The sequence below is a fragment of the Centrocercus urophasianus genome, unplaced genomic scaffold, assembly GCF_019232065.1.
Source record: "Centrocercus urophasianus isolate 14NV4802_14NV808 unplaced genomic scaffold, USGS_Curo_1.0 seq_41, whole genome shotgun sequence".
Taxonomy (NCBI): Eukaryota; Metazoa; Chordata; class Aves; order Galliformes; family Phasianidae; genus Centrocercus; species Centrocercus urophasianus.
Window position 1 is genome coordinate 1613070 of NW_024884989.1, and position 23210 is coordinate 1636279.

Here is a 23210-nt window from a genome sequence, read left to right on the forward strand (position 1 = left end):
CCGCCCACCGTGGTGCCCGGATGAAGCACTTCCGCCGGCGGCGGGCGATGCTGCGGCAGTGACAGGGGATGCGCTCCGGTGAGCAGCGGCCGCGGCGGGTACCAGGGACAAGGGGGGCCGTGGCGGTCAGCAGCCGGTCCGCTGGGTTATGGACATTGAGCGATGGGCGATAAGCGATGGGCAGTGGGCATTGAGGGGCTGCGGCCCCGGCTTCTTCCACCTATTGGCTGTAAAGTGACAACGGGGCAGCTCCCGCCCCGCAGCGCATTCTATTGGTCGGCTGCACGGCCCCTCCGCCTCTCATTGGCGGATGCGCCTGCCTGTCTGTCGGCGGCCCGGCCTGGCTCTGCTCGCGCGGCCACCGCCCTATGCGAGCCGCTACCCCCCCCCACCCCGGGCTCCTGAGGTAACAGCGCGCGGCCGGCGCCGTCCGTCCGTCTGTCCGTCTGCAGGAGGCCGCGGGGCTGCACGAGGCGGGCGGGAGGGCGGGCGCGGAGAGGGTCGGGCTGCGGGGCTCGGGCGGGGGGAGCGGGGCTGGGGGCTGCGGGCCGCCCGGCGGCTGTGCGCGGGGCTGGGGCGGGCGACGGGGGGAGGGCGGCGTTGGGCCCTGACGGGAATCGCCGCCCCGCGTCGTCTCGGCGGTCTCGTCCCTCCCGGTGCCGCTGGTCGCTTTCCCTGCCGGCCGCAGACGCAGCTCGTGTTCCTCCGTTCCGTTCTTTTCAGCCCTAGGGTTCGCAGTGCTGAGAGCTGGCACGGCCTGCAGTGCTGGCAGGTACGTGACCGGCGGATGGGGGCTTCAGGCGGTGCCAATTAACGCCCGCCCTTAATGACGCTGGTTGCACGGAGCGTGCTGTCACCTTTCTTCCCTCTCACAGCCGCGGCTTGGTTTGCTGCTCTGGCAGAGATGCTGTTTGCTGCTGCCGATGCCGGGTCTGTGTGTGCCCGGTATTCCACACTGCAGGTTCTGCCCATCTCCCCCTGTGCTCAGCAGGGCTCTGTGCTGCTGTGCCCCATCCCAGCAGGCCCTGACAGTTTGATGAGTTTGACCCCAATTGCAGCAGACGTGACGTGAGGGATGAGCACACTGACATGAGGCACAGCTCCTGGAGCTGGACTTGCAGCTGAGTGACTTCCCATTAAGATCTCCTGCTGACGAGGATGGCTCTCCTCACCCACGCAGCTCATTGTTCTCCACCCCTGCTTGGTGACTCAGGGCTGCTCTGCTCCTTCTGAAACTCAAAACTCGCTTGACTCAGTGAGGAGTGCAGAGAGGGATTTTTTTGTTTTGTGCCCAAGGAAGTGGGCCAGCAGGGACAGGGACGTGATTGTCCCTCTCCACTGTGCCTCGTGAGGCCCCAGCTGCAGTACTGTGTCCAGGCCTGGAGTCCCCAGTACAAGAAAGACAGGGAGCTGTTGGAGAGGGTCCAGAGGAGAGCCACGAAGATGAAGAGGGTGCTGGAGCACATCCCCTACGAGGACAGGCTGAGGGAGCTGGGCTTGTTCAGCATGGAGAAGAGAAGGCTGCGGGGTGAGCTCATTGCAGCCTTCAGTACCTAAAGGGAGCCTGCAGACAGGAGGGGAGTCAACTCTTCACAAGGGTAGATGATGGCAGGACAAGGGGAAATGGTTTTAAGTGGAGGGAGGGAAGATTTAGGTTGGATGTCAGGGGGAAGTTCTTCACAGAGAGAGCGGTGAGGTGCTGGAACAGCTGCCCAGAGAGGCTGTGGATGCCCCGTCCATCCCTGGAGGTGTTCACTGGCAGGTTGGATGGGGCCCTGGCAGCCTGGTCTTGTATGAAATGTGGAGATTGGTGGCCCTGCTTGTGGCAGGGGGGTTGGAGATTCACGATCCTTGAGGTCCCTTCCCCAACCGTGGCAATTCTGTGGTTAACTGAGTGAAATGGAGTGGAAATGCTCCTTGGATATTTAAGCCAATTTCATTTTGCATTAAAAAAAATTCCAGGATCTCGTGGATGGTAGGTGGCCTTGCCAAGGTCAATTTTTGCTTAGAAATGTATTAGCATCTGTAGTAGTAAGAAATATAGGAAGCTGTTATATTTATTTGTTTGTATTTAAACTTGATGCATCAGACAGTGCACAGACACACTGGCTGGTAGTGCCAGCTAACTGTGAGAGGTGTGGGTTAAGTGGTGTGGTTGACTGTTTTGGTTTGTTCTTTAAATTATTAATCTTGGGTCTGCCTTGGAAGAGCTCCTCTGTCCTCACACACCTCAGCCTGGCTGGGCTGTGGTCAAGCTGCAGAACAGTTCCCATATGCTCACCTCTCTGTGCAAAGTTGTTCTGCACGTTTTTGAGAGGTGAAGGTATTTATTGAGAGGAATATGTCACTCCATGTCCTCCTCTCCTTTTGGGGTAAAACCCTGCTTTCTGTGAGCACATGGGGGCTGTAGGCATGAGATAATCCTCAACTGTGGGAAAAGGGGGGGGGGGGAACGAAAAAAGAGAGGAGAGAAGGCTGCTGGTGGCTGTGACGTTGGTGCCACAAGGAGAGTTGTCACCAGAGGAGTGCCTGGGATGGGACTGCCAAAAGCATGGAAACAAAGTGCTTCTTACTCTCTTGGTCTATTAGAGCGAACTTTCATCTTGTGATCCGTGTGCTGAAGTGCCCTAAGGCCTGGCTGCCCTGTGACTCGTGGGTGGTGGGTGTTACAAAAGGTTTTCCCCTCCCTGGTACTACTCAATTTGAGGTGATTTAAAGGCAGTTCACGGATCTGAGGAGAAATCTGCATTAAGTGCTTTTCTTTCTAAGTCACTTGTCATTGTGCAGCGTCCAGAAGCATCATAGCCCTCTGGCCACCGCCTTCCCAAGGAATTTTTTCATTGGAATGGTATTGCTGAGAAATGTGGAGGCTCCAGGGACCTGCGTGCTGTCTTTTGTCACAGGCTCTTTGCTATGCTTGTCATAAGCTCTCAGATGAAGTCATTGCTCCCGGGCAGGTCGTGCTGCAGTGTTGCAGGGCTTTAAGAGAAAGGTAGCAAGGATTTGAGGTGATAGCTGGGGTGGGCACAGCACGTGGGGCTTTGCAGGTGGCCCCGGATCCTGGCACGTGCCCATGGGCAGGGACCTCCCCTCCATCGCTGCAGGTGCTGGTCCTTGTGCCAACCTCTTCAGGTCTTCGTTTCGAGGATGCTTTGGTGGCGTTGCCTAGGAACAAATAGAGATCTGACTGTGTTGTTTGTGAAAGAAATAAATGATTTTAGTGCTGAATTCTGATGCCTTTGCTAGTTGGGCTGTGCGTGTGGTTGGTTGGGTTTTGCCCCCCGTCAGATACCTTATGTGCTAGGTATGCAAGTCTAGGCCACATGGTACAAAGCATACCTGCTGTATGAGGTTAGTAAGCAGATTCTGCAGGAGACTGTTGAGATAAGGCTGAGCTGTTTGCTCTTGGGTTGTTTTAAGGGCTTTTAGCCTGAACCTGGCACAGAGTTCTGCAGGTAGGGTTTGCTTACCTTCTGCCTGCTGTGCTGTGCTCACAGGAGGAGCAGGATTCATTATTATGGATAGTGCTGATGCTGCGTGCTCTAAGACTATTTTTTTCCTGGAAGCTCATAGGCTGCTGTTGCAAGAGGCAAGGAGGCATTTGTTGTGGTTCACCAGAGAACATTCAGTTCAAAAATAGTATTGCAGGAAAAGACAGAGGTTCACTTTCCGAAGCAGCGATGGAAGCAGGCAGCCTTCCAAAACGCACATGAAAATGCCTCTGGCTCCTATTTCAGGATGAGAAAAACAAGAGCGAGTTGATTGGAGAAATCTAATCCGTGGCTTCTGATTGTTTGTTTGCTTTTGATTGTTTGCTTTCCCTTTGCTAATAAGTGAAAGAGCGCAAATGTGCTCAAATTCATAACCATGCTTTGGCTTGGGGGTTCCCTGTCAGGTCTTGTGGGTTGGGGAGGTGTGGAATGGTAGAAACGGGTTTTCTTTAGGCTTTTGTGTCTGTGAAAGGGTGTAAAACGGGCAGAAGCAAATATTGTGGGTTTGGACAGCCTTGTGCTGGCACTGATCCTGCTCTGCATCACAGCTCAGGATGATGGCAGCGGCCTGGGGCACAGGGATGACTGCAGCTATGACGTGGCACTTCCCTATTTAGGGGACTGTGACAGCCAGCATCAGTCGTTACTTTGAGAACTGAAGGGCAGATGTGACTTTGGCAGGGTCTGTTTATCCAGTCCCATTGCAGGCAGTTGTTCGGTTAATTCCAAAGGTCGGCTGACCTTTGTGTTACCTCTGGTGGTCAGCAAAACACTGTGGCTGTGGCAGTGCCAGCACTGTGACTTGTCACGTTTGAGTAACAGTGCTTGGCCTCTTAGTTCTCCATCTTTGCTTCCTGAAGGTATTGGGCAGTCGCAGCTGCGTGTGAGCAGCGCTCAGGATCACTTTGGATGCAGTGGGTTTGGAGGTGCTTCTGTAGCTCCTGATGTGTCAGCCAGTGGAGCTGGCTTTTGGGAATGGAGCAGGGTGGGTTCTTAGCTGTGGGAGGGCTGGCTGGGAGTCTGAGCTTCTGAGCATCGTGTTGTGTTTCAGGCTTAGTGTTCTGGTGGGACATTTGATCCAAGCCATCACCCAGCCTCCAGTCACATGGGGAGCCAGGGGAGCTTTTTTTAAGGTTCTCTGTTACGCTTTCTGCTTGTGTTTTAATGGCTCAGCTGAGAGGTGGCTCCATGAAAATAACAGTTTGGCCTCGGGTGCAAGGTTTGTTGAAGCACGCGAGGGGAGTGCTGCTTACCTGTTAGCTTAGTCACTTCTGCTGTGTGTTCTTACTTCAAGTCTTTTAGTATCTGGAAAATACTGAGTGACCCACGTGCCAGGATGCTTTGGGGAGTGGGAAGCCAGATTAGGGTGTTGTGTACAACCAGATAAGTAAGCAAATAAGAACACCAAAACACGATTCAGTGAAGTTTGTCACCCACAAGCTCCAGTTTTTCAGAGGAATCGCAGTGTGTTCCACTTCTAAGTGCGGAGTCTCTCTGTCCCTGTGTAATGGGGGGCTTGAAAGGAGCCGTCGCATTCTGAACATAGCTCTTGTTGTAGAGCTGCTTGGATCTGGAGTTCTGCCCGTGTAACTGAGTTTTCCCAGGGTGCTGCGTGAATGCTGAGCTGTGTTGTAATGAATTCCGAGTGGGCATCGGCATGAGCCTGCTCTCCTTTTCCCTGGAAGACGCTGCTGCATTGTCTTGTCTGTTCCTGAAAGCCCCAGTGTTGTCTGTCAAAGGCCTGATTCTGCAAGTGCCACGTATGCAGAGGAGCTCCTGAATGGGAAGGGCTTGTGCTGGGCTCAGCTCTCACACAATGCCCGAGGCAATGCGCTACAGCGCAGTGCTTTGTGTCCGACCGCTGGCATCCCGTGGGCACCGCCGTCCCACTGTCAGATGTTGGGAGTTGTGTGTTAGGTTCTGTTAACGCCGCGGAGCTGCTTTTTGCTGGATGTTTGGATGGGTCTGGTTTTCTGTACCGTGAGTGGGGGGAATGGGCAAAGGCTGGCAGAAGGGAGAGGTGCAGGTTGGGAGCTGCCTGTGTCTCTTAAAGCAGTCTTACGGCTCAGAGCCACTGTGTATAGTGTGAGTGTGCTCTCCTCTTTCTCTTGTCCTCCAGGCGTGGGGGATAAATGATAAAAGTTTGTTTGCACAAATACTTAGCTAGCATGTTGGCACGAGCTTCTGATGGGGGTGTTTCTGTAGTGCAGTTGGCAGATCAAAACCCAGTGCTGGCAGCATTGGGTGCGATGGAAAGCATGGAGCGTGGGGAGCTGTGAGCTGTTGCTGCATAGCGAGATGGACGAGGCTGGGGACTGGCTGTGGCAGGTCGGCTCCGTCCCACGAGGAGACCTGGGGGCTGCTTTGGAGGAAGAGTGATTGCTGCTGCTTGCAGGGCTCCTGGGCCGTTGGTACAAGGGTGTGCCTTGTGCAAGCAGACAGGAAGGAGTCGTGGACCCAGGCACACGTTATCGTGCTGCTTCTAGGAAATGATGTAAGGTACTTCCTCGTACTGACTTTTCTCTGAATTCAGCGGTGGGTGGTTCCCTGGTTGTTTACCTTTAGGCACAGCTGTGGGAGCTGACTCTGTTCAATGATATGTTTCGTTTAATGAGGGGAAAATGTGCTTCTGGCTGACCCGAGAGTGCCAGCTGAGAGCCACGAGACTGAAGACTTCTGAAGTGGTTTCAGTGTGATTGCTGGGGACTGATGTTATGGACACGCAGCAGTAACCGACTGCTCACCTCTTCCTCAACCCACAGATCTGCATAGCAGTTCAGGAGCTGGCCTGAGCCACAGCAGATGTCTGCCTGCCTTGATGCATCAGGCTGTGAGACAGTGGCAGCTCAGGATGTGATTCATGGGCCCTGCATCCACTGCAGACACAGGACTTGATTCGTTCCTGCTTGTCATTAAACTGCCTTGGTAACAGGTGCAGTAACTGAGGCACATACACCCAAAGTAACTTGCATCTAATGAGGAACAGCAGGACTGAAAATACATGTGCTGGGAGGAATGGTAGTGCCTCCCATGTTTTATTCTCTCAGTTCAGGGCCGTGTAGGAAAGGAGGCACGGTCAATTGGCTCAGGCAGCATGAAGGCCTGGTGCATGGCAGACTGCTGCTGCAGCACAGCTGTGAGTTAGGTAAACAGGGAGAGAGTTGAGGCTTTTTGGGTGTACTGAGCACCCTGTGGGTAAGGTTGGTTCTGTGCCCTGCGTTGTGGCAGCTGCAGAGCAGTGTGCCAGTTCAGCCCTGCCTTTGGGTGAGCCAAGCACCAGCCTCTGGGATGGGCTGCTGTGCCTGCTGATGGGAGCTCTGCCATTGTTTTGTGCCACTTCTGGGTGTCTCACATGTGGGTCACTGAGATGCAGGACATGTCAGTGTGACAATTTCAGGCCTGGAGGGACAGCATTGGCTATTGACTGTCAGAATGTGAAAGCAGGACTTGTAGGTCAGCTGCAGTGGTTAATCCGCTGCGATGAGCTTGGTACAAACATTGTTTGCAATAGTGGTTAGTTTCAGCTTATTCTTTTCTGGAGATTTATGATCTATTTTAAGTTTTGTTTTTTGGAGAGGAAAGAAAAAAAAAATATGGCTGCCTATGAGCAAGAAGGTTGGTGGGAGCTTGAAAATGACACAGTGCTGCCTGGGGCTGGGAGCTGGGCCTGGCTGAGTGCATCCCTGGGTACTGCAGTGCGTGCAGGTCCAGCACCACTGCTTTGTTCTCATCGTCATCTTCAGCCGTGTCTGAGGCCTGGTGTGTGGGGAGCTCTCTGTGCAGCCATGGCAGACAGTGTTGCAGTGTGCGCTGTAGGAAGAGCCTTTTACAAATCAAAGTGGAAACTGTGATAGCTGTAAATTCTTACCAGTGGTGGTCCTAAATGTGCCAGTGGCATTAACTGCTGCTTCGGTGGTCAGTAAAGGATATAGCCCAGATTTCTGGTTTTGTTTCAGGCTGCGTGAGCATTTCCAGAGGTTGCAGAGCATGGCGTTACTTGCTGCAGCTGGTCTTTGCTCAGAGGTGGCTCTTAGGGATCATTAACGCTCACAGGCCAGTCTCAGGTCTGCAGGGCGCAGCATTGAAGTACAGCAGCAGTGGGGGGTTGCTCTGCCTGCCTCATCATACTAAAATTGTTTTCTTACGTGTGCATCCTACAGGTCATATTGAACATGGACAGTGAGGAAATTCCGACCTTCTCAAGTCCAAAGGAGGAAACTGCCTATTGGAAAGAGCTTTCCTTGAAGTACAAACAAAGGTACTGTTGTATATTTTCAGAGTGGATTTGGTTCTTGGTGACTGAGGATGTGGCTTAGTCTGTTTCTCTGTGAGACTTTACCAAAATGTATTAAAATGACTCTCTGCATTTCCAGTTTAGGTGCAGCTTTTAAATCCAGCCTTGTGGAGGCTAAGTATTTCGTTCCCTGTGTTACCATGCCATGAACTCAAGACTGAGCAAGTTAGAGCAAGAGAAGAGCCCTTTTATGATAATGTGCATCTTTGTATAATTAAAGTGCTGTCTTAAGTAGTAGCTTGATGTTTTGCAGTAAGACTGCCTGTGGGCTTGCCTGGCATCATTACTGTTCCCCTGGGCTTCTTGCACTCGGTCTGAGAAGTTTCTGATTTGGTAGCTGGCTGCAATATATTGAAGCGTGTTTGTTATACCTCTTAGTCCTGCCTGTGTTTGCCTCTGCTGTCTTTTAAGTGGAGCAGAAGGCTTTTTGGTTACAAAAAGTGGCAAGTGAGCTTGTTGTCTTCAGTGCTGCTTGTGGTTTGGGGTGGTTGTTGATTTTTGTTTGTTTGTTTGTTTGTTGTGGGGGAGGGGAGTCAGCACTGGAGGTTTCCAGCTCGTACATTTCAGAACGCTTTTCTTGCACTCTGTGTTACTGGTGTGCAGTAGAAGCAAAGCCAGCCTAAGGAGCCCAGTGTGCAAGCTGCTTTTTGTTTGGGTCTGTCTTCTGGGTGTAGGGGGCAGGGTGTGGGCATTTGAGATCCTTGAGCTGTGTGAAGAAAGTCTGTCAGGAAGGTCTCACTGGTGCCAATCGAGATGTAGGTTCCTAAAGCCAACTCTGCTGGTTGCAAAGAGCTGCTACAAATGGTAAAGATGAAAATGTAATTAGTGAAGTATGTGGAGTTGCTGCTACAAGTCATTTAATTCCTTGCAGTGGTGTAAGGAGGGTAGGTGCTGGCTTCCTACCAAAGCACTTAGCAACCCTGAGATTCAAACCTGAATGCTTTCCAGCACACTTCTATTTGCAGGTAGTGATGCAGTGATTGTTCTGTGCTGGTTTTTGCCTGAAGCAGGTTAAAAGCTTTATGTCGTGACTCTCTCAAGTCTGCTAGAGTGAAGTCTAGTGGGGTACAGACTAGCAGGAATCCTGGAAATAGCCTTGCTATAGGTTGTATTTGCATGTGCATTTAATGGAGTTATTTGGTATAAAGGGGTGAATTTCTATTAGTAGGTAAACAATGCAATTGCTCTGTTTCCCCCATTTTTTATTTTCCCTGCAGAGGTCTGTGGTTAAGCACTTTAAAACTCTTGTTGCCTTTTCATCTAATTATTTCTGAAGAGCAGTGAACTTTGTGCTTGAGAGATGCTGCATTTTGAACTGATGAAATCTCCTTCCAGCTTCCAGGAAGCTCGTGAAGAACTGGCTGAATTTCAGGAGGGAAGCAGGGAACTAGAAGCTGAGTTGGAAGCGCAGCTAGTGCAGGCTGAGCAGAGGAATAGAGATTTACAAGCAGATAACCAAAGGCTGAAATATGAAGTGGAAACATTGAAGGTAGGTCTCATCTGTAACTTCTTCCTTCAAATATGTCGTGGGTATCATTTCAGGCTGTCTGTTCTGTTCTGGGTCACTGGAGATCTAAACGACATACAGGAATCATCTGCTTAAGCTCTGCTCTTGGGCATGGCATGTACTCCAAATAAGGCCAGCAGCACACCAGAGAAATTTCTCAAGGACTTTTTCTTGTTCACGTCATTAAACACTTGTCATTGAGTTTGTGCTCGTTTGTTTGAAATCTTTAGGCTTCGCCAAGTGGTGCTTTGTTGTGTACACAGGCAGCATCACATAGCAACAGGGAGGACAACACAAGTTTGTTTTGTCAGACCGTGATTTCGTCCTCTTTCTGGACTTTTGTTTTTGTTTTTTCCCCAGAATTTCTCCTTGGTCTTTTGGCACCCTACTGAAATGTGACAGTGGGTGATTGGTGACATCTTTTGGGGGGATTCTCCTAATTTTTTCTTGATAGCCTTATCTGTGGGGACAGGGACTGCATAAAGATCTGTGTGTGTCCAGAAAGGGAATTTTAGTTAGTGTCTGTCCATTAAGGAGTTCTCGCCTCTCTTGGGGTCCTGAAAAGTACTTGTTCTGGTGATCTTGGATTATTTTATGAAAGCAAGGGTTGGGATCTTACCCAATAGAAGTGTTATTTTGAGAATTTCTTGTTCACATATCCAGTCCTAGTTATGTCTGTAGGGCTGGTACCTATTCTTTTAAGGTCAGTGGTTTTTCCATAAGCCCCTGTCTGTACCCTTAGTGCAGGTGAGAGCATGTTTTGGAATTCATCTTCCAGTCTTTCAAAGATAAGTTTGTGAACTTGGAGATGTCCAGTAACAGATTGCAGTGGCTCTGATTTTCAGCAATGGAGATGTCAGATGAGTTCTTGTGACAGTGTGGTCGTTGTAAGGGGAGGGAGGCACTGAAGGGGAGGCTGTGCAGTTTGATTTCTCTCTGGTTTTCTAGATGTTTGAGGCTTTAGAGCAGCTGAACAGCCAGCTGTGTCGTTACGAGCAGTCAGTGCACAGGGCAGCGTGTGTAATCGTATCCTTTGTTCCTTGCTGATGTTCTGAGTTCCCCCTGCCTGTAAAGTTTTTGCCTTGCAGTCCCAGATGTGCAGACTGCAGTTAGCGTGCTGCTTCGTGGATGCTGCTGATACTTCCCTCTCTACGCCTCTCTCTTTCAGGAGAAACTGGAGCACCAGTATGCACAGAGCTACAAGCAGGTGTCGTTGTTAGAGGATGACCTGAGCCAGACCCGGGCCATTAAAGATCAGCTTCATAAGTATGTCAGGGAGCTGGAGCAGGCCAACGATGACTTGGAGCGTGCCAAGAGGTGAAGGCTGCAAAACTCTAATTTCCTTAAATATTCGCTGGATCTTGTCTGTGTTATTCAGATTCATCATTTTATTATTCAGATTCATCATTTTATTATTCCTTTAACGGGGGAGTGGAGGAGGAGAACAAAAACGCACACGTAAAAAATAATAATTAAAAAAAATAATTTAAAAAAAATCCTAAGTCACTTGATTCTTTGTGAAGTGCAACTTACCCTTGGAGTTCACCTCCATCAGCTGGTAGTTTTGCGTTACAGAAGAAAAGCTTGTGGGGGGACCCGGGGTGCTTTGTGTTCTTGTGAGCAATGAGCTGTGCAAGCGAGGCCAGTGCTCTAATTCTGATACTGCCAGCCCAGTGACTCTTACGTTTGTGATCCTTGTAGCTCAAAGCCCCTTTGAAGTAGGAAGCTGGTGCTTTACTTGGTCCCTTTTAAATTAAACACGCCAAAGGAGTCTCCTCTTTCCTTGCATAACAGCTTAATGACGGTGGGGAGCAGATGTGGTCTGTGTAAGTGCAGAAAATGAGCAGGCTGCTGCAGGAGACGCCCGTTTTTGGAGTCGATCGTGCTTCCGCTCTGCTGAATGGGAATTTTGCCATTGATTCAGTGGGACCAGGAATGAGCCTCTGGCTATTTGGCAGTAAGATCTGAGAGCTGAGGCCTTGTTTCCACAGCACTCTTAACCTCATGACTAACTTCTGACACACATAAGTTGTCTCACTGATATCGCTGGACAAGCATCCCAGTGCCCTTCTTTCTGTGAGCTGCTGCCTGTTTCTCCAGAGCTGACACACGAAATACGTGACTTTGGAGAATGACTTGGGAAAAATGGAGCTCGGTGTGCCAGGCTGGCTCTGCCCCAGCTCTTTGGCACATCTTGGAGAGCTAGATGCTATCATGTTCTTTTCATCTCACTCTCTTCTTTGGAGCTCTAGTCCTTCCTAAGAAGCATTTTCATAGCTTTCAAGTAACTATCTTGAATGTAGGTCCTGCTAACATTTTTCCTCTATTATGTATTTGAATACACTTTTAAGTTAGCTGAGCTGAAGAATCTAATATTCTGGATTTTGTTTCTAGGGCAACAATAGTTTCATTGGAAGACTTTGAGCAAAGGCTGAACCAGGCGATAGAGAGAAACGCGTTTCTAGAAAGCGAACTGGATGACAAGGAGTCACTGCTAGTTTCTGTACAGAGATTAAAGGATGAAGCCAGAGGTATGGCTTGCTTGATTAGTTCTGTCTTTGTACATTGCTGGCTTACTAACAGAGACATGAAGCAACCAAAGCTCATGTTTATAGAAAGCCTCACTTAATGAGATTGAAACTGGATGTGTAATATAAGCGTTGGAATTTACCTGCTAATAAACAGTATGTTCTGTGTTCTTTGTGTGTCCACTGAATCTAAGAGGAAAGAATTCCTCATGTTGGGTAAAATTAGTGTCAGATTCTTTCAGGGTTTTTAACCAAGCTGAGTAAAAACATACTGCTTTCCACAGATTTAATAGAGCTGAAAACTGTGTTCTAGAAGTTTCCTCTCTGTGGCTTTGTGCCACAAGGCACAGGGGAAGTACAGGAAGTGACAGGGAAATGCATGCCAAATGGTAAATAACTATCTTGAAAAATGCTGCCTGCTGTTACCTTCTGAACCTGTTGGAAGTTGCCTGGCTTCTTTAAGATATGGCAATAAAGACTGTGGTTAGAGCCGTGGCATCAGGGATGCTTCAGATAATCCTCAGAGCTGTAAGAGCTGGGAATTCCCTGAGAGGTTTCATGTTGAGAACGTGGGGGAAACTTTATTTCTATTTTAGTGGTTGGGGAACATGATTGCTCTGATGGAGCAGCGTTAGCATGCCATCACTGCAGGTTAGAAATCAGTGTTTTTCAGCATTCTTTCCAAACTATTTCTTTGGAAGCAATTTCTCAGTGAAAGCAAGGACCTAAAAAGGACCTTTTTAGGCTGTGCCTGAAAAGCAAACAAACACAAACAAAAAAACCAACCATGTAATGTATTATTGATTTGCCTCTGGGCTCTGCTAGAGACTTCACAGATCCATTGCTGAATTGTGCTGGATGTTCTTTATAGCAAATCTGTGTGGAAATGGGAGGCAGCAAGGTGGTGATACAGAGCAGTCCAGAGAGATAGTGGGAATAAAACACTGGATTCCTAATTTCTCTGCTCTTCCTCTGTCATTTGGGCTATGAACTTCTTTAGTCTGCTTGTTCTCATCTTGATGAATCAAGAAACAGCAGACACAACCCCTTCCCAATATCTGGCTAGTGTGCAGTCCTGCAGATGATTAAACTGGAAGGGCAGCGTTGGGAATTAGAAACAAAATCAGGTCATCAGTCTGTTTCTCTGGCCTCCCAGCTGAGTGCAGTTAGCAGGCATTTGTGAGTGGCTGTGTTCTTCTGCAGCCTATTTTCCATGGAACTCAAACTACAAGCGGGGAGGAATGTGAGGCCAGGTCACCAGCCTTGCGCTCTGGGTGCACGCAGCTCTCAGGGCCAGCACTGTGTGGCTGCCTTCCGAGCTCTGCCTTATTTGAGATGGAGGGCTTTGCTGCTGGAGGGAGGCAGCGACAGTGACTCACTGATTACTGCAGAGTATTCTCTGCAAGAATTCTGTTCTGTGGAATGCTGGAGAAATCTGCCACTGACATGCTGTGTGTTTTGTCTGCGTGCTCAGACCTGCGGCAGGAGCTGGCAGTACGGGAAAGGCAGCAGGAAGTCACCCGCAAATCTGCGCCCAGCTCTCCAACTCTGGACTGTGAAAAGATGGATTCAGCTGTCCAGGCATCTCTCTCCTTGCCAGCTACGCCTGTTGGAAAAGGATCTGAAAATAGTTTTCCTTCCCCCAAAGGTATAATTCCTGGAAACTGTGCCTGATTGGGTGGGAGTACGTTCTGCTTGTCGAAAAATAACTTCAGACAAGGCCCTTGTTAGTAAACTCAAAGTGAACACAGATACGTGTGGATCCCTACATAACGTGTGCTGAAATACCGGAGCAGTGTCAGACCTATTTAATGAGTGTAATTAGTTAATACTGTGGGAAAGAAAGGGAGAAGCTTAGCTACTGCTTTGTAGGGGTGAGGATCGCACTCTGCAGTAGAATATATTTGGGGTCGCAGGGAAATGCAGTGGGTAATATTTCAGCTGAAGTTCCCTGGTGGGTAAATGGTGGGTAGCAGTGCTGGGCCGTCTTTGTTAGCGTGTGCTTGCGGGGTGCTGTGCTGTCAGGCAGTGGGATATTAGCCTAGTCCTCTTCCATCTGGAAGGCTCAGGTCAATCACGAGGATTAAAACAATTTATTTTAAATCAAAGTAGACTCCAGAGAAAGCTCTGGTTGGATTAGATGGATTGCAGGCAGCAGCTATGCAGATGGAGAGTGCGTGAACTCTGCGTGTGTATCTAATGGGCAGGAGGGCAGTGGGCAGGAATTAAGCTTTTTCTCTGTGGCTAGTGATCTGCAGCCTGTGTTACTGTTTGTACAAAGAGTCTGCAGTCAGATCTAAGATTTACCTCCTTACAGGAGTTACTTAAAAATTAAATAGTGGAGGAGTGGCACATATATAATGAAGTGTGTTTGTTTGCAGCTATACCAAATGGATTTGGTACAAGCCCTCTTACTCCTTCAGCTAGAATATCTGCACTCAACATCGTGGGGGATCTCTTACGGAAAGTTGGGGTGAGTGCTGTGTACTGAACTGTCCCCAGTTCTGTGCCTTCCCTGAGAGTTCATCCATATGGGGGATGAAGAGGCCTTGGCTCATGCTGAATTAGTGCTGGAGTTTCTAAGGTGTCTCTCTTAAACTGTCCACACTTAGTGTTTGGGATGTGACAACACTTGTTTTTTAATTATCTTGATTTATGGAGCGGGTTGCTAAGGATCTGATGCCAGCTTTTAGAGATGAAATCTGTTTTTGGAGTAAAGACTTTCTTGGTGCACGGAGGCTGGGCGTTAGCAGATGCTTGTTCATGTTTCATGTGAAAGCAGGACTCAGCTGAACCTCAGCCTTAGGACCCACTGCACAATTGTGTTATTCGTGGGAGGGGAGCTGATAGCAGATGGAGGCTCTGAGGAGATCTGCAGAAGCTACTGAGAACTTAAATGAATAGGTTATAAAAAATAAAATATCCCTTTGGTAAGAAAGTGGAAGAATAAATCAGGAGAAAGCCGAGTGTTCCCATCTGTAGTTGATTGGGAAGTGAAATGCGAGCCTCTAAAGGGATTACAACTGTGAGCAGGAAAAAAGTGCTTTTGACATCTGTTGTGGTGTTGCTTAGGATGCCAGGCTTTCCAGCTGAATGAAGACACAACTTGTGAGTGGTGAGAAGCTTGTTTGCTTGCCTCCTTGGGCAGTGTTTCGAGTGGAAGCATGGCAGCCTTGGTGTCTAGCCTCCAGGGCTGGCTTTCCTCTGTCCCTTGTGGTTTGCACTAAGAACAGAAATAGCTGACATGAATATGGTTGTTTTAGCCAAATCTGACATTAAAAATCAGATCATTGCTTGTATTTAGAGCTCGTGAGCTCATCAAGCCTGGGTTGAAAGGGCAGCAGGACGGCTCAGGGTTCCAGAGTGGCATGTTTAAAATGGGATCATTGTGAGTAAGAGTCTGTAGGGGATTTAGGGAGCTTAATGACATGCCATGTGATTACTCTGCGAGGACAGGAAATGCCAAATAAGCGTGCTTCTTTCCCAGCCTATTCTTAAACACACACAGCCAGCGATACAAAATTCCAGCTGATGCATTTATTTAGTAATAATTATAGGATGTGCAGGGTTTCTGTGGGTTGGCTTACCCATTGGGTGCCTCATCCTGTGCCTGGGGCTCCCTTTCTCTCCAAGATGTTCCCCTCAGCTTTCTTGCTGGCATGTGAGACAGCGAGCTACATGGACAGCTCAGTTGGTGCCCTCCCTGCTAGGAGTCAGTGGATGAGGCAAGTCTGCTACCTTGTATAGGAGGAAAAAAACTTGTCAGGCTTGCTTGGATGTGGTAGAAATGAGGTAGAACCCCTGGAGATAGGCTTAGCTGCCTTTGTTTCCCTCTTATGGGAGGTCTGTAGCACCTCTTCTGAAGCTTAGCAGGGAGGATAAAGAAACTGGTGAAGTTTTGCAGGCTGTGATTAGGAAATACCAGAAAAATACTTTCCTGCGGAAAAATGCAACTTTACAAATATGCTGTGCCTCCTGAAATTGGAGGATTCTGCTTTTCTCCTTGAGCTTTTTGGTCAGCTTACACCAGCATCATTCTAACTCTGGAACAGGAGCTTTCAGTTACCACCTCCAGCATCTGACTTCCGTGCTTCAGGTACCTAATTGAGAGTTGATTTCTTGTAAAGTCCTTACCCTAATGGAGGAGGACTGCACCTGGCAGTCTGCATCAGCATCTCATTACGTGCTTCTGACTGGAGAAGACAGCAGTTCTGTTTCCATTTAGCTCATTTTTTGCCTAAGATGGTCACAGTGGGGTTCTGACCATACTGATTTCTGGTCATGCTAAAGCCTGAACTTGAGCAGCAAAATACTTTCTCCTAAAAAAAAAAAAAAAAAAAAAAAAAAAAGTAATCCCTCTTCTCCCTCCCCACCTCTCTTTTCCTTTCACAGGCCTTAGAATCCAAGTTAGCTGCTTGCAGGAATTTTGCAAAGGACCAGGCATCACGGAAATCCTACATTTCAGGGACCGCTAACAGCAGCGCGATGAGCAGCAACGGCACCAAGTTCCCTCATGCAGGGCATACTTCTTTCTTTGACAAAGGGTAAGTCAGCATGTGTTTGTACACTGAGGGGGGTGGATGTTTCAGGATGCTGTGTGAAACAAGTTTTCCTTGGCTTGTTTTTAGCTTTTGTCCAGTAAGACAAATCTGTGCAGCCAGTTTCTCCATGGGACAGAGGAGCAGCGTTCCACTGCAGGCAAATTTGCTTCACTTTGTTCCACTGCAGGCCTTTGTTTCCACTGTAAAGCAAAGAGAAAAGCAAGTTTTTGATGTCTCAGCTGGTGGGATGTCACTGCCTGTGCTGCCCTCTGCTGCCCCAGCTCTTGGTGGCTGCGTAAACCTTCTGGTGCAGTGACTGTGCCCTTCACAAGAATCTCAAGCAGGCAGTGGTGGGGCTGCCACAGCTGTTGGAGTGCTTGTGTGCGGGGAGTGCCTGAACTGCAGAGCTGCAGGTTCCCTTAGTAAGAGCACTAAGTGGGCAGCACTGCTTCCTTGGAGAGTGGTTCCCTCTTTGCTCTTCTCCTCCCTGCTATCAGTGAAAAAGCACATGTTGCTAACTGTGTAATCCTTGCTGATAGAAGGGACAGCTGTCCTGTGCTGTCCTGCTCTGTGTCAGCCATAGTGTTTGAGGCAGCGTTTGCAGGAAGAACCACCCTGTGACTTGCTCATAGTTGGAGTTTCCTCTCTGGTATGGGGAAGTGGTTCAGCAGGAGGATTTTCCCATAGTCCTTTGTAGCTCAGGGCCCCATGGTTGCATGAGCAGCCCTGAGGAGCAGGGTGCACAGCCAGGCTCTCCTCCTGTGTTACCCAGCAATAGGGAAACCTGTGCTCAATGGCAATGTGCAAAACACCCTCTGTGCTCTCTGCTGGCAATAGTCTTCCCTATTAGACTTCAAGCCAGAGCAGTTTTAACACTGATATTCAGCACATCCTGTAAACAGCATTTATTGGGAGCTTTAAACAACTTAAAAGAGTGCCACACAGAAGCAGACAGGCTGGGTTTCTGGAATCCTCCTTGTGGGAGCTGAATCATGTTGCTATGTGGGTAGCAGGGCATGTTGCATCTTAGAAACTGGCAAGAAGAGCTTTCAGAGCTACTGGTGTTTCTTGCTTTTGGAAAAGGGAATGTTCACATACTTAGCAAGGTCAGCATCACATGCAAATGGGGCAGACTGTGAGGTTGGCTGCGTACTGGGAGGCTGACCAGGGTCTGTGCATCACCACAGCAGTGGTGGTGGCACCATGGGCTCCATTTCATGTGCAGGCTGTCAGAGCAGTGCTGGGGAGAGATTAGAAGTGTTCTTGGGAGGCAGCATGGCTACAGTGAACTGTGGTATGGTAATAAGCTGATGGCTGCGTGGGATGGGAGTCGCTTCTAATTACCTTCTGACTGTCATCACTCTTGCTATCTGGGCTGGCTGCCTGCAGTTCAGGGCAGGCTGTAGCTGAAAAAGGCTTAGACATGTGTCCCTTTGATAGTGCACTTCCTCAGCAAACTTGAAGGATGCTAACAGTCTGGGGAAGTGATGGAGGTGACCAATTTACCTGCACGTTCTTAGAGATCCTTACGCAGTCCCATCCCTCCCCTCTGAACACAGATGTGCTGCAGGCCGTGGGATCAGCAGCTCACACCTCACAGCTGCCCTGCTCTGCCTCCCTCGTGGCCCAGGGCCGGGTGCAGCGCTGTGCTGCACACACTGTAACCCTGCCTCGCTGTGCGTGAGGGCAGAGCAGAGCCCTGCCACCAGACCTGAGTGCATCACAGCGGTTGGCTGAGCCGAGGTTTTGCCCTTTCTTCTCCCCTCTTCTCCTTTCTCTCCAGCCCCTGTTCTCTCTTCCCTGCCCCAAACTGTCGCTGGAGCCTGAAACAGCCACCCGCGCTCCTAGACCCGGTCCAGTCTGCAGCCGCTGCCTTATGAACGGCCAGTTGTTGGGTGGTGGGATTGTGCCAGAGGTAATCCAGCCATGTCATTACGGTTCCATTTGCTTTCCTTTCTCTGCCTTTTTGTTGCTAAAAGTGTTTGAGCCTCCGTGTCTCATCAAACTCCTGCTCTGTGCTTGCTGAGCAGAGCTAGGCGGGCAGCTGAAGCAGGTGTGGAAGCCAGGATAGGAGCAGTTACCTCAGAATCGTTTGAAGGGAGGTTTGGAGAACAGCTGGGCTTGCACGCGAGCTTTGCAGAAGAATTGGAAGGCTCAGGAATTATCTGCTGTGTTGGGTTTTGTTTTTATTTTGTGCTCTACCAAGTCTGGTGTAAGATCACTTTCCTGCAGACTGGTTCCTTTAGGAACGTGGTGGCTCTGTGTGCACCCCCAGGCCTACAGAGCAGCACCTGAGGGGTGTTCTGTGATGGAAATTTGTTCCTTTGCAGTTAGAATTGTTGTTAGCTGTTAGGGACTGCGATCCACTTGGGGAATAAAATGCCTCTGACCTTGATGGGTGCCGCAGAGGCACGACGACAGCCGAGCTGGGACTGCAGCGAGCCAAGATGAGCTGTTTGTTCCTTGGGGCACGAGCTCCTTGCTCACAACTCCCTCAGTCCTCTTCTTTTCTTTGAGCATCAGAGCATTGCAGTTGCTGTTTGTTCTGAGGCAAGTCCTGTGAATCTGCTGGGCTGTGTTTAAAAGTGAGAAGTGCCTCTGCTTGCACGCTGCTGGCAGTGCCACCGTGCGAGCAGCTGTGGTGGCAGTCACTGCACCTAGGATCCCTGTCTGCCCTGCAGAGCATCCTTGTGCAGAGCTCAGGGATCAGCAGCTAGGTGAGGTTCACTCAAACCCTTTTCCCTGTGGCTTAACTCAGGGTTATGCCCAAGAATGTCTTCACTGTGTGCATAAACTGTTTCACTTTTTCTCCACTAGGCGTGAAAAGGTGATATTCCCCACCTTGGTCATGGGTAAATGAATTCATTTGCAATGATAAGCTGCATGCATTTTAACTGCGGTGCTTGGAGGTGCAGAGTTGGTGGATATGCTAACTGCATGAGGTAGTTCTCGTAGCACTACAAACTAATAGGCAATGATTGAGGCCTGAGGCTATAATCTTTCTTTCTCTTTGCTTTAGATAAGTTTCTCTGGTGCTGTGACCAGTTCCAGCTGTAAGGTTGAGTGCTGCTTGCTTTCTTGGTTTAATAACTCTTCAAATATATGCATGTTTCTGATGGAGTCGGATGTGACAGAGAGATGGGGTGAAGCATTGCTGCTCTTACCCCAGCTAATCCTGAAGTCAGTGTGTCCTCTGCCTTGTTTCTTCCTCAGCACTGTGCTGGGTGTTGGCCTGCCTTGGAGGGAGCAGGGATGGCCCTTCCCTGCTGTGCGTGTGGCGGGGGCCAGGCTGGGTTATTGGGCTCCAGGACAGTGTTCTGTTGAGGTTCTGTTTGATGCTTAGAGTTAAGAGAGCCACAGAGGCCTTGTACTAAGGATGAAATACAGCTTGAAATACAGATTAACGAGTAAAGATCCAGCTGGAACAATCACAGGACGGAGAGCAACTGGAAATGGGCACAAAGTGTGTGCCGTGGTCAGGACAGCAGTCAGAAACACCCAGCAGGAGCTGCTGCAGGGGGGAATGTTTCCAGCAGGGACTGTTGGCTTGGGATCAGTCTGAGGCGCCGGCCCTGATGGACTCACCATAGAGAGAGCTCTCTGCAAATCAGAGCTGCTGCTTCATCTTCATTTCTGCACCAGGGGTGAGGCCAGCAGTGTGTAGTGTGTGTCCCCTGCCCTGCTGCACCCCGCTCAGCGATGGCTCCTTCTCCTTTTTGTCCTGGGCTTCGTGAAGCTGTTGGTGTCGCCCGTGGCTCAGTCTGGGCCCTGCCACATCTGTGTGGCAGCTGTGAGGAGGGCCTGACTGCTTCATGGCCTCTGGCCTTGGTTATGTTTCTCTGGGATGCAAAAGGGGCACCTGTGTTGCTGAATGGGCCTCGGAGCAGGAGCTGAAAGGAGTTGCATCCCTTAAAGGTGAAACTGCCATTCCTGCCTCGAATGTCTCTTTTCTTTCCCAAAGGAAGCAAACCACTGCTTTTTAATCCCATTTATTTTTTCGTTCTCCCCTGCGCTGCTTGGCAGAGCTGCTCTCTCCCTGATAAGTCATTTGCAGAGTCATGTTGGGACCAGGTCGGCTTCCTGCCCCTTCATTCACGTGGAAATAGCAGAGTGCATCTGCTCTAAGGACTCTTCCAGCAGTGTTTTGCTGCATGGAGGCACCTGCCTCTGAAACACATTGCAGGTCGTGTCTCAGTCAGTTGAAATTTCAGCCTTAACAGGAAAGGAGGCAAAGGTTTCCCCCCCCACAGCCCCGTGCGGGGTGCAACAGGCTCTGCTGGAGGTGGGGAGGGCTCTGCAGCAGCATTACCATGGGAAGCCAACCTTGCCAGCAGGCATTCAGGTTCTTCACCTGCTCCTCTGGATCAGCGCTGTAATTGCTGGGCACAGGGAGCACGGGGGCAGCAGTCGGGTGGGTGTGCTGTGCTGTTGAGGGGTAACTGCATCTCCTCATCAACGCTGGGCTGATGGCGAGCTTAGGTGCTGTGTGCAGAGCCGAGTTGAGGAGATCAAAACCCAAACAGGGTGGAGGCTGTGGAAGGCTGTCACACACGTGTGCTGCTCCCTGGGCTGTGTGCCTCGCAGCTGAGAGCAGCTGTGGGAAGGGGTGAGCTTGTGGTTTGCAGCTGGGTGGAGGCTGTGGGTTTGGGGGCTCAGCAGGGAGGGGTGGGGGAGGCCTGGAGGCCCCGGAGCCCTTCTACAGCCCCAGCTCCGCTGTGCTTTACTGTGTGCTGCCTGTTCTCACTGAGCCCATTCTCCATTGTGCGGTTGCACTGCAGCTGTGTGAGCGTGTGCAGGTGGACGGACGGATGCCTCCACTGTGCTGGGATCAGCCTGTGTTGAGCCTCCAGTTGGGCTGGTGGGGAGCCAGCCCTGCCTGGCTGTGCCCTGAGGGCTGCCCGGAGCCCGCAGGCTGGGAGCAGCTGCTGCTGGGCAGGAGGGAGGGACGTGGGGAACGGGCCTGGGGGGCAGCTGAGCTGCCTGTGGCTGTGCCACCCCTGAGGCCGTCGCCCCTCATCCTCTGCGTGGCCCCTGTGCAGTCAGCACAGCGCTGCCCCTGGGTGTGTGTGCGGCAGGGAGGTCTGGGATGGAGGGGCTGGGCTCAGCCCCAGGGTGGGCTGGTACTGACCTGCCTGTCTCTTGTTGCTTCTCAGGGCAGTAAACGGCTTTGATCAAGGGACCCCGGGACTGGGAGCCTCCAGACCTTCCTCAGCACCTGGCATGCTCCCCCTGAGCGTATGAGTCGGCGCCAGGCTGTGCTTGGACTCGCGGACGCTTTTCTCGGCCCAACAAGAGAAGTGTTTTGGTTTCCTCCCCCTCCCTGCCCCGCAGGAACAGGACCTGCACCATGGCGTGCAGCAGTGCCCGTGCTGCTGGAGGAGAGCCCATGCTTGCAGCCTTTCGTGTCCTGTTAATAGAGTTAACTGTAGTGGGTGTGCCCTGCGGCCCCGTACCACGTGTTGCACAAGCTGACACATAGTGCTCTGTTGCAGGGGATGCAGAACCTCAGCCAGGTGCTGCTCGACCTGTCACTGCATCTCTTTTCTCAGTTAGGTTTGGTGTGACAAAAACATTTGCCGCTTTTCTTGAAGGCTACGCCTCTCCCTGCCTGATCTCACATCCTGCTGTTTGAGCCAACCAGCTGCTGTCCTTCCCCATGGGGCTCAAACCTCTCAAGACACACTGAGCGAGGCTGGGAGCAGGAGTGGAGGCTGGCAGTGAGCTCTGGGGGTGTGAGTGAATGCAGCATAGAAATCACTGCTGGACAGGTGAGCAGCTGGCTGTGTCCATAAGGCCCTTCCCCAGCCCAGCAGATGGAGGTAGAGCTGGTGCTGGCGTGGGGCTTTGCTGAGGAAGGCCCAGCATACATCATTTAGCACCAGTGCCCTTAGCAGTTCTGGGCTGAGCTTGGCTGAGCCTCCTCCTGTGGCACAGGGCCTGCAGCAAGCTTTTTTCCCATGTGCCTGAACCATCCCAGCACTCTGCCCTCCTTAGTGGCCCTTCTGCCCCCCCAGCCAGACATCAGCTCTTTAGGAAGCTGCTCAGCCCATGGACTGCAGTACCTACGAACTGCCTCCTCCCAGCACCCTGTATCCATCGGCCCCATGTTCAGCTCTGTAATATAGGACAGGATTTCAGTGTCACCTGCAGGCTTCTGTGACAGTTTTGGGCGACTGTGTTCCTTGTGGGTCTTTCAGGCGATGTATTTGTGCGAGTTCTCTGTCGCTGTGCCTCAGAGTCGGTGGATTTTGATGTGAACCAACGAACCCCAGGGGGGTCTGAGGAAAAAAAAAAAACCTTCCCAGTTTGGTCCATCGCGTTCCTCGGCTCTGCAGCTGTACATTGGTTTATTTACGAGCGCTGAGAGAAACCGTTGGCCCCAGCAGAACAGAGGTGGGAGCGTTTCCCCCTTTGCCCTTAGGGCCCCTATGGTCCTCTTTTCCTGTGCATCCTCTGCTGCATTTGACTGTTTACATTTGTTTTATTGTACATAGGTTTGTAAACATATTATCTTTGCCTAAGATCTTTGTACATAACTTAACTTGGGCTTTGTAGCTTTATTTATTCAAAGTCTATATGGCATGTTTCAGTAGGACAGTGTACCATAACACCGTGGGCACACAGCATTATGTGGTTTAAAGACAAAACAAAAAAAACAACAACCAAAACCTGAGAGTAATATTCCCAAAATAAAGTTCTTTTAATGTGGAATCGGTGGATTTTGCAGAAGAGGCAGCGGTGGCTGTGTTTGTCCTGCAGTGTTTTTGGCTGAGCTGGAGGGCAGGGTGGGAGGCACCGCTCTTCTGTGCAGCTCCTGCCCCTTAGCTTGGCACTGCACACACTGTTGGT

General features: G+C 50.4%; 1 protein-coding gene across 7 annotated transcripts; it reads left to right on the forward strand.

The window, feature by feature from the left end:
* Positions 1-23072, forward strand: NDEL1 (nudE neurodevelopment protein 1 like 1). 7 transcript variants are annotated; one of them, XM_042833295.1, is made up of 10 exons: positions 1-78; positions 7652-7749; positions 9121-9274; positions 10461-10609; positions 11687-11823; positions 13295-13468; positions 14202-14293; positions 16213-16364; positions 18145-18276; positions 21515-21600. In XM_042833295.1, exons 2-9 carry the CDS (start codon positions 7664-7666, stop codon positions 18239-18241), a joined length of 1041 nt encoding a protein of 346 aa, XP_042689229.1. In that variant the 5' UTR covers positions 1-78; positions 7652-7663; the 3' UTR covers positions 18242-18276; positions 21515-21600. The 7 variants fall into 7 exon arrangements, with proteins under 7 accessions (XP_042689229.1, XP_042689234.1, XP_042689231.1 ...); XM_042833297.1 differs by lacking the exon at positions 1-78 and adding an exon at positions 348-406; XM_042833301.1 differs by lacking the exon at positions 1-78 and adding an exon at positions 712-772.
* Positions 23073-23210: the final 138 nt, after the last annotated feature.

Coding starts and splice junctions, on each gene's coding strand:
- NDEL1 (XM_042833295.1), top strand. CDS start 7,664: ATGGACAGTGAGGAAATTCCGACCTTCTCAAGTCCAAAGGAGGAAACT. Junction 7,750..9,120: donor TCCTTGAAGTACAAACAAAG/GTACTGTTGTAT, acceptor ATCTCCTTCCAG/CTTCCAGGAAGCTCGTGAAG. Junction 9,275..10,460: donor ATGAAGTGGAAACATTGAAG/GTAGGTCTCATC, acceptor TCTCTCTTTCAG/GAGAAACTGGAGCACCAGTA.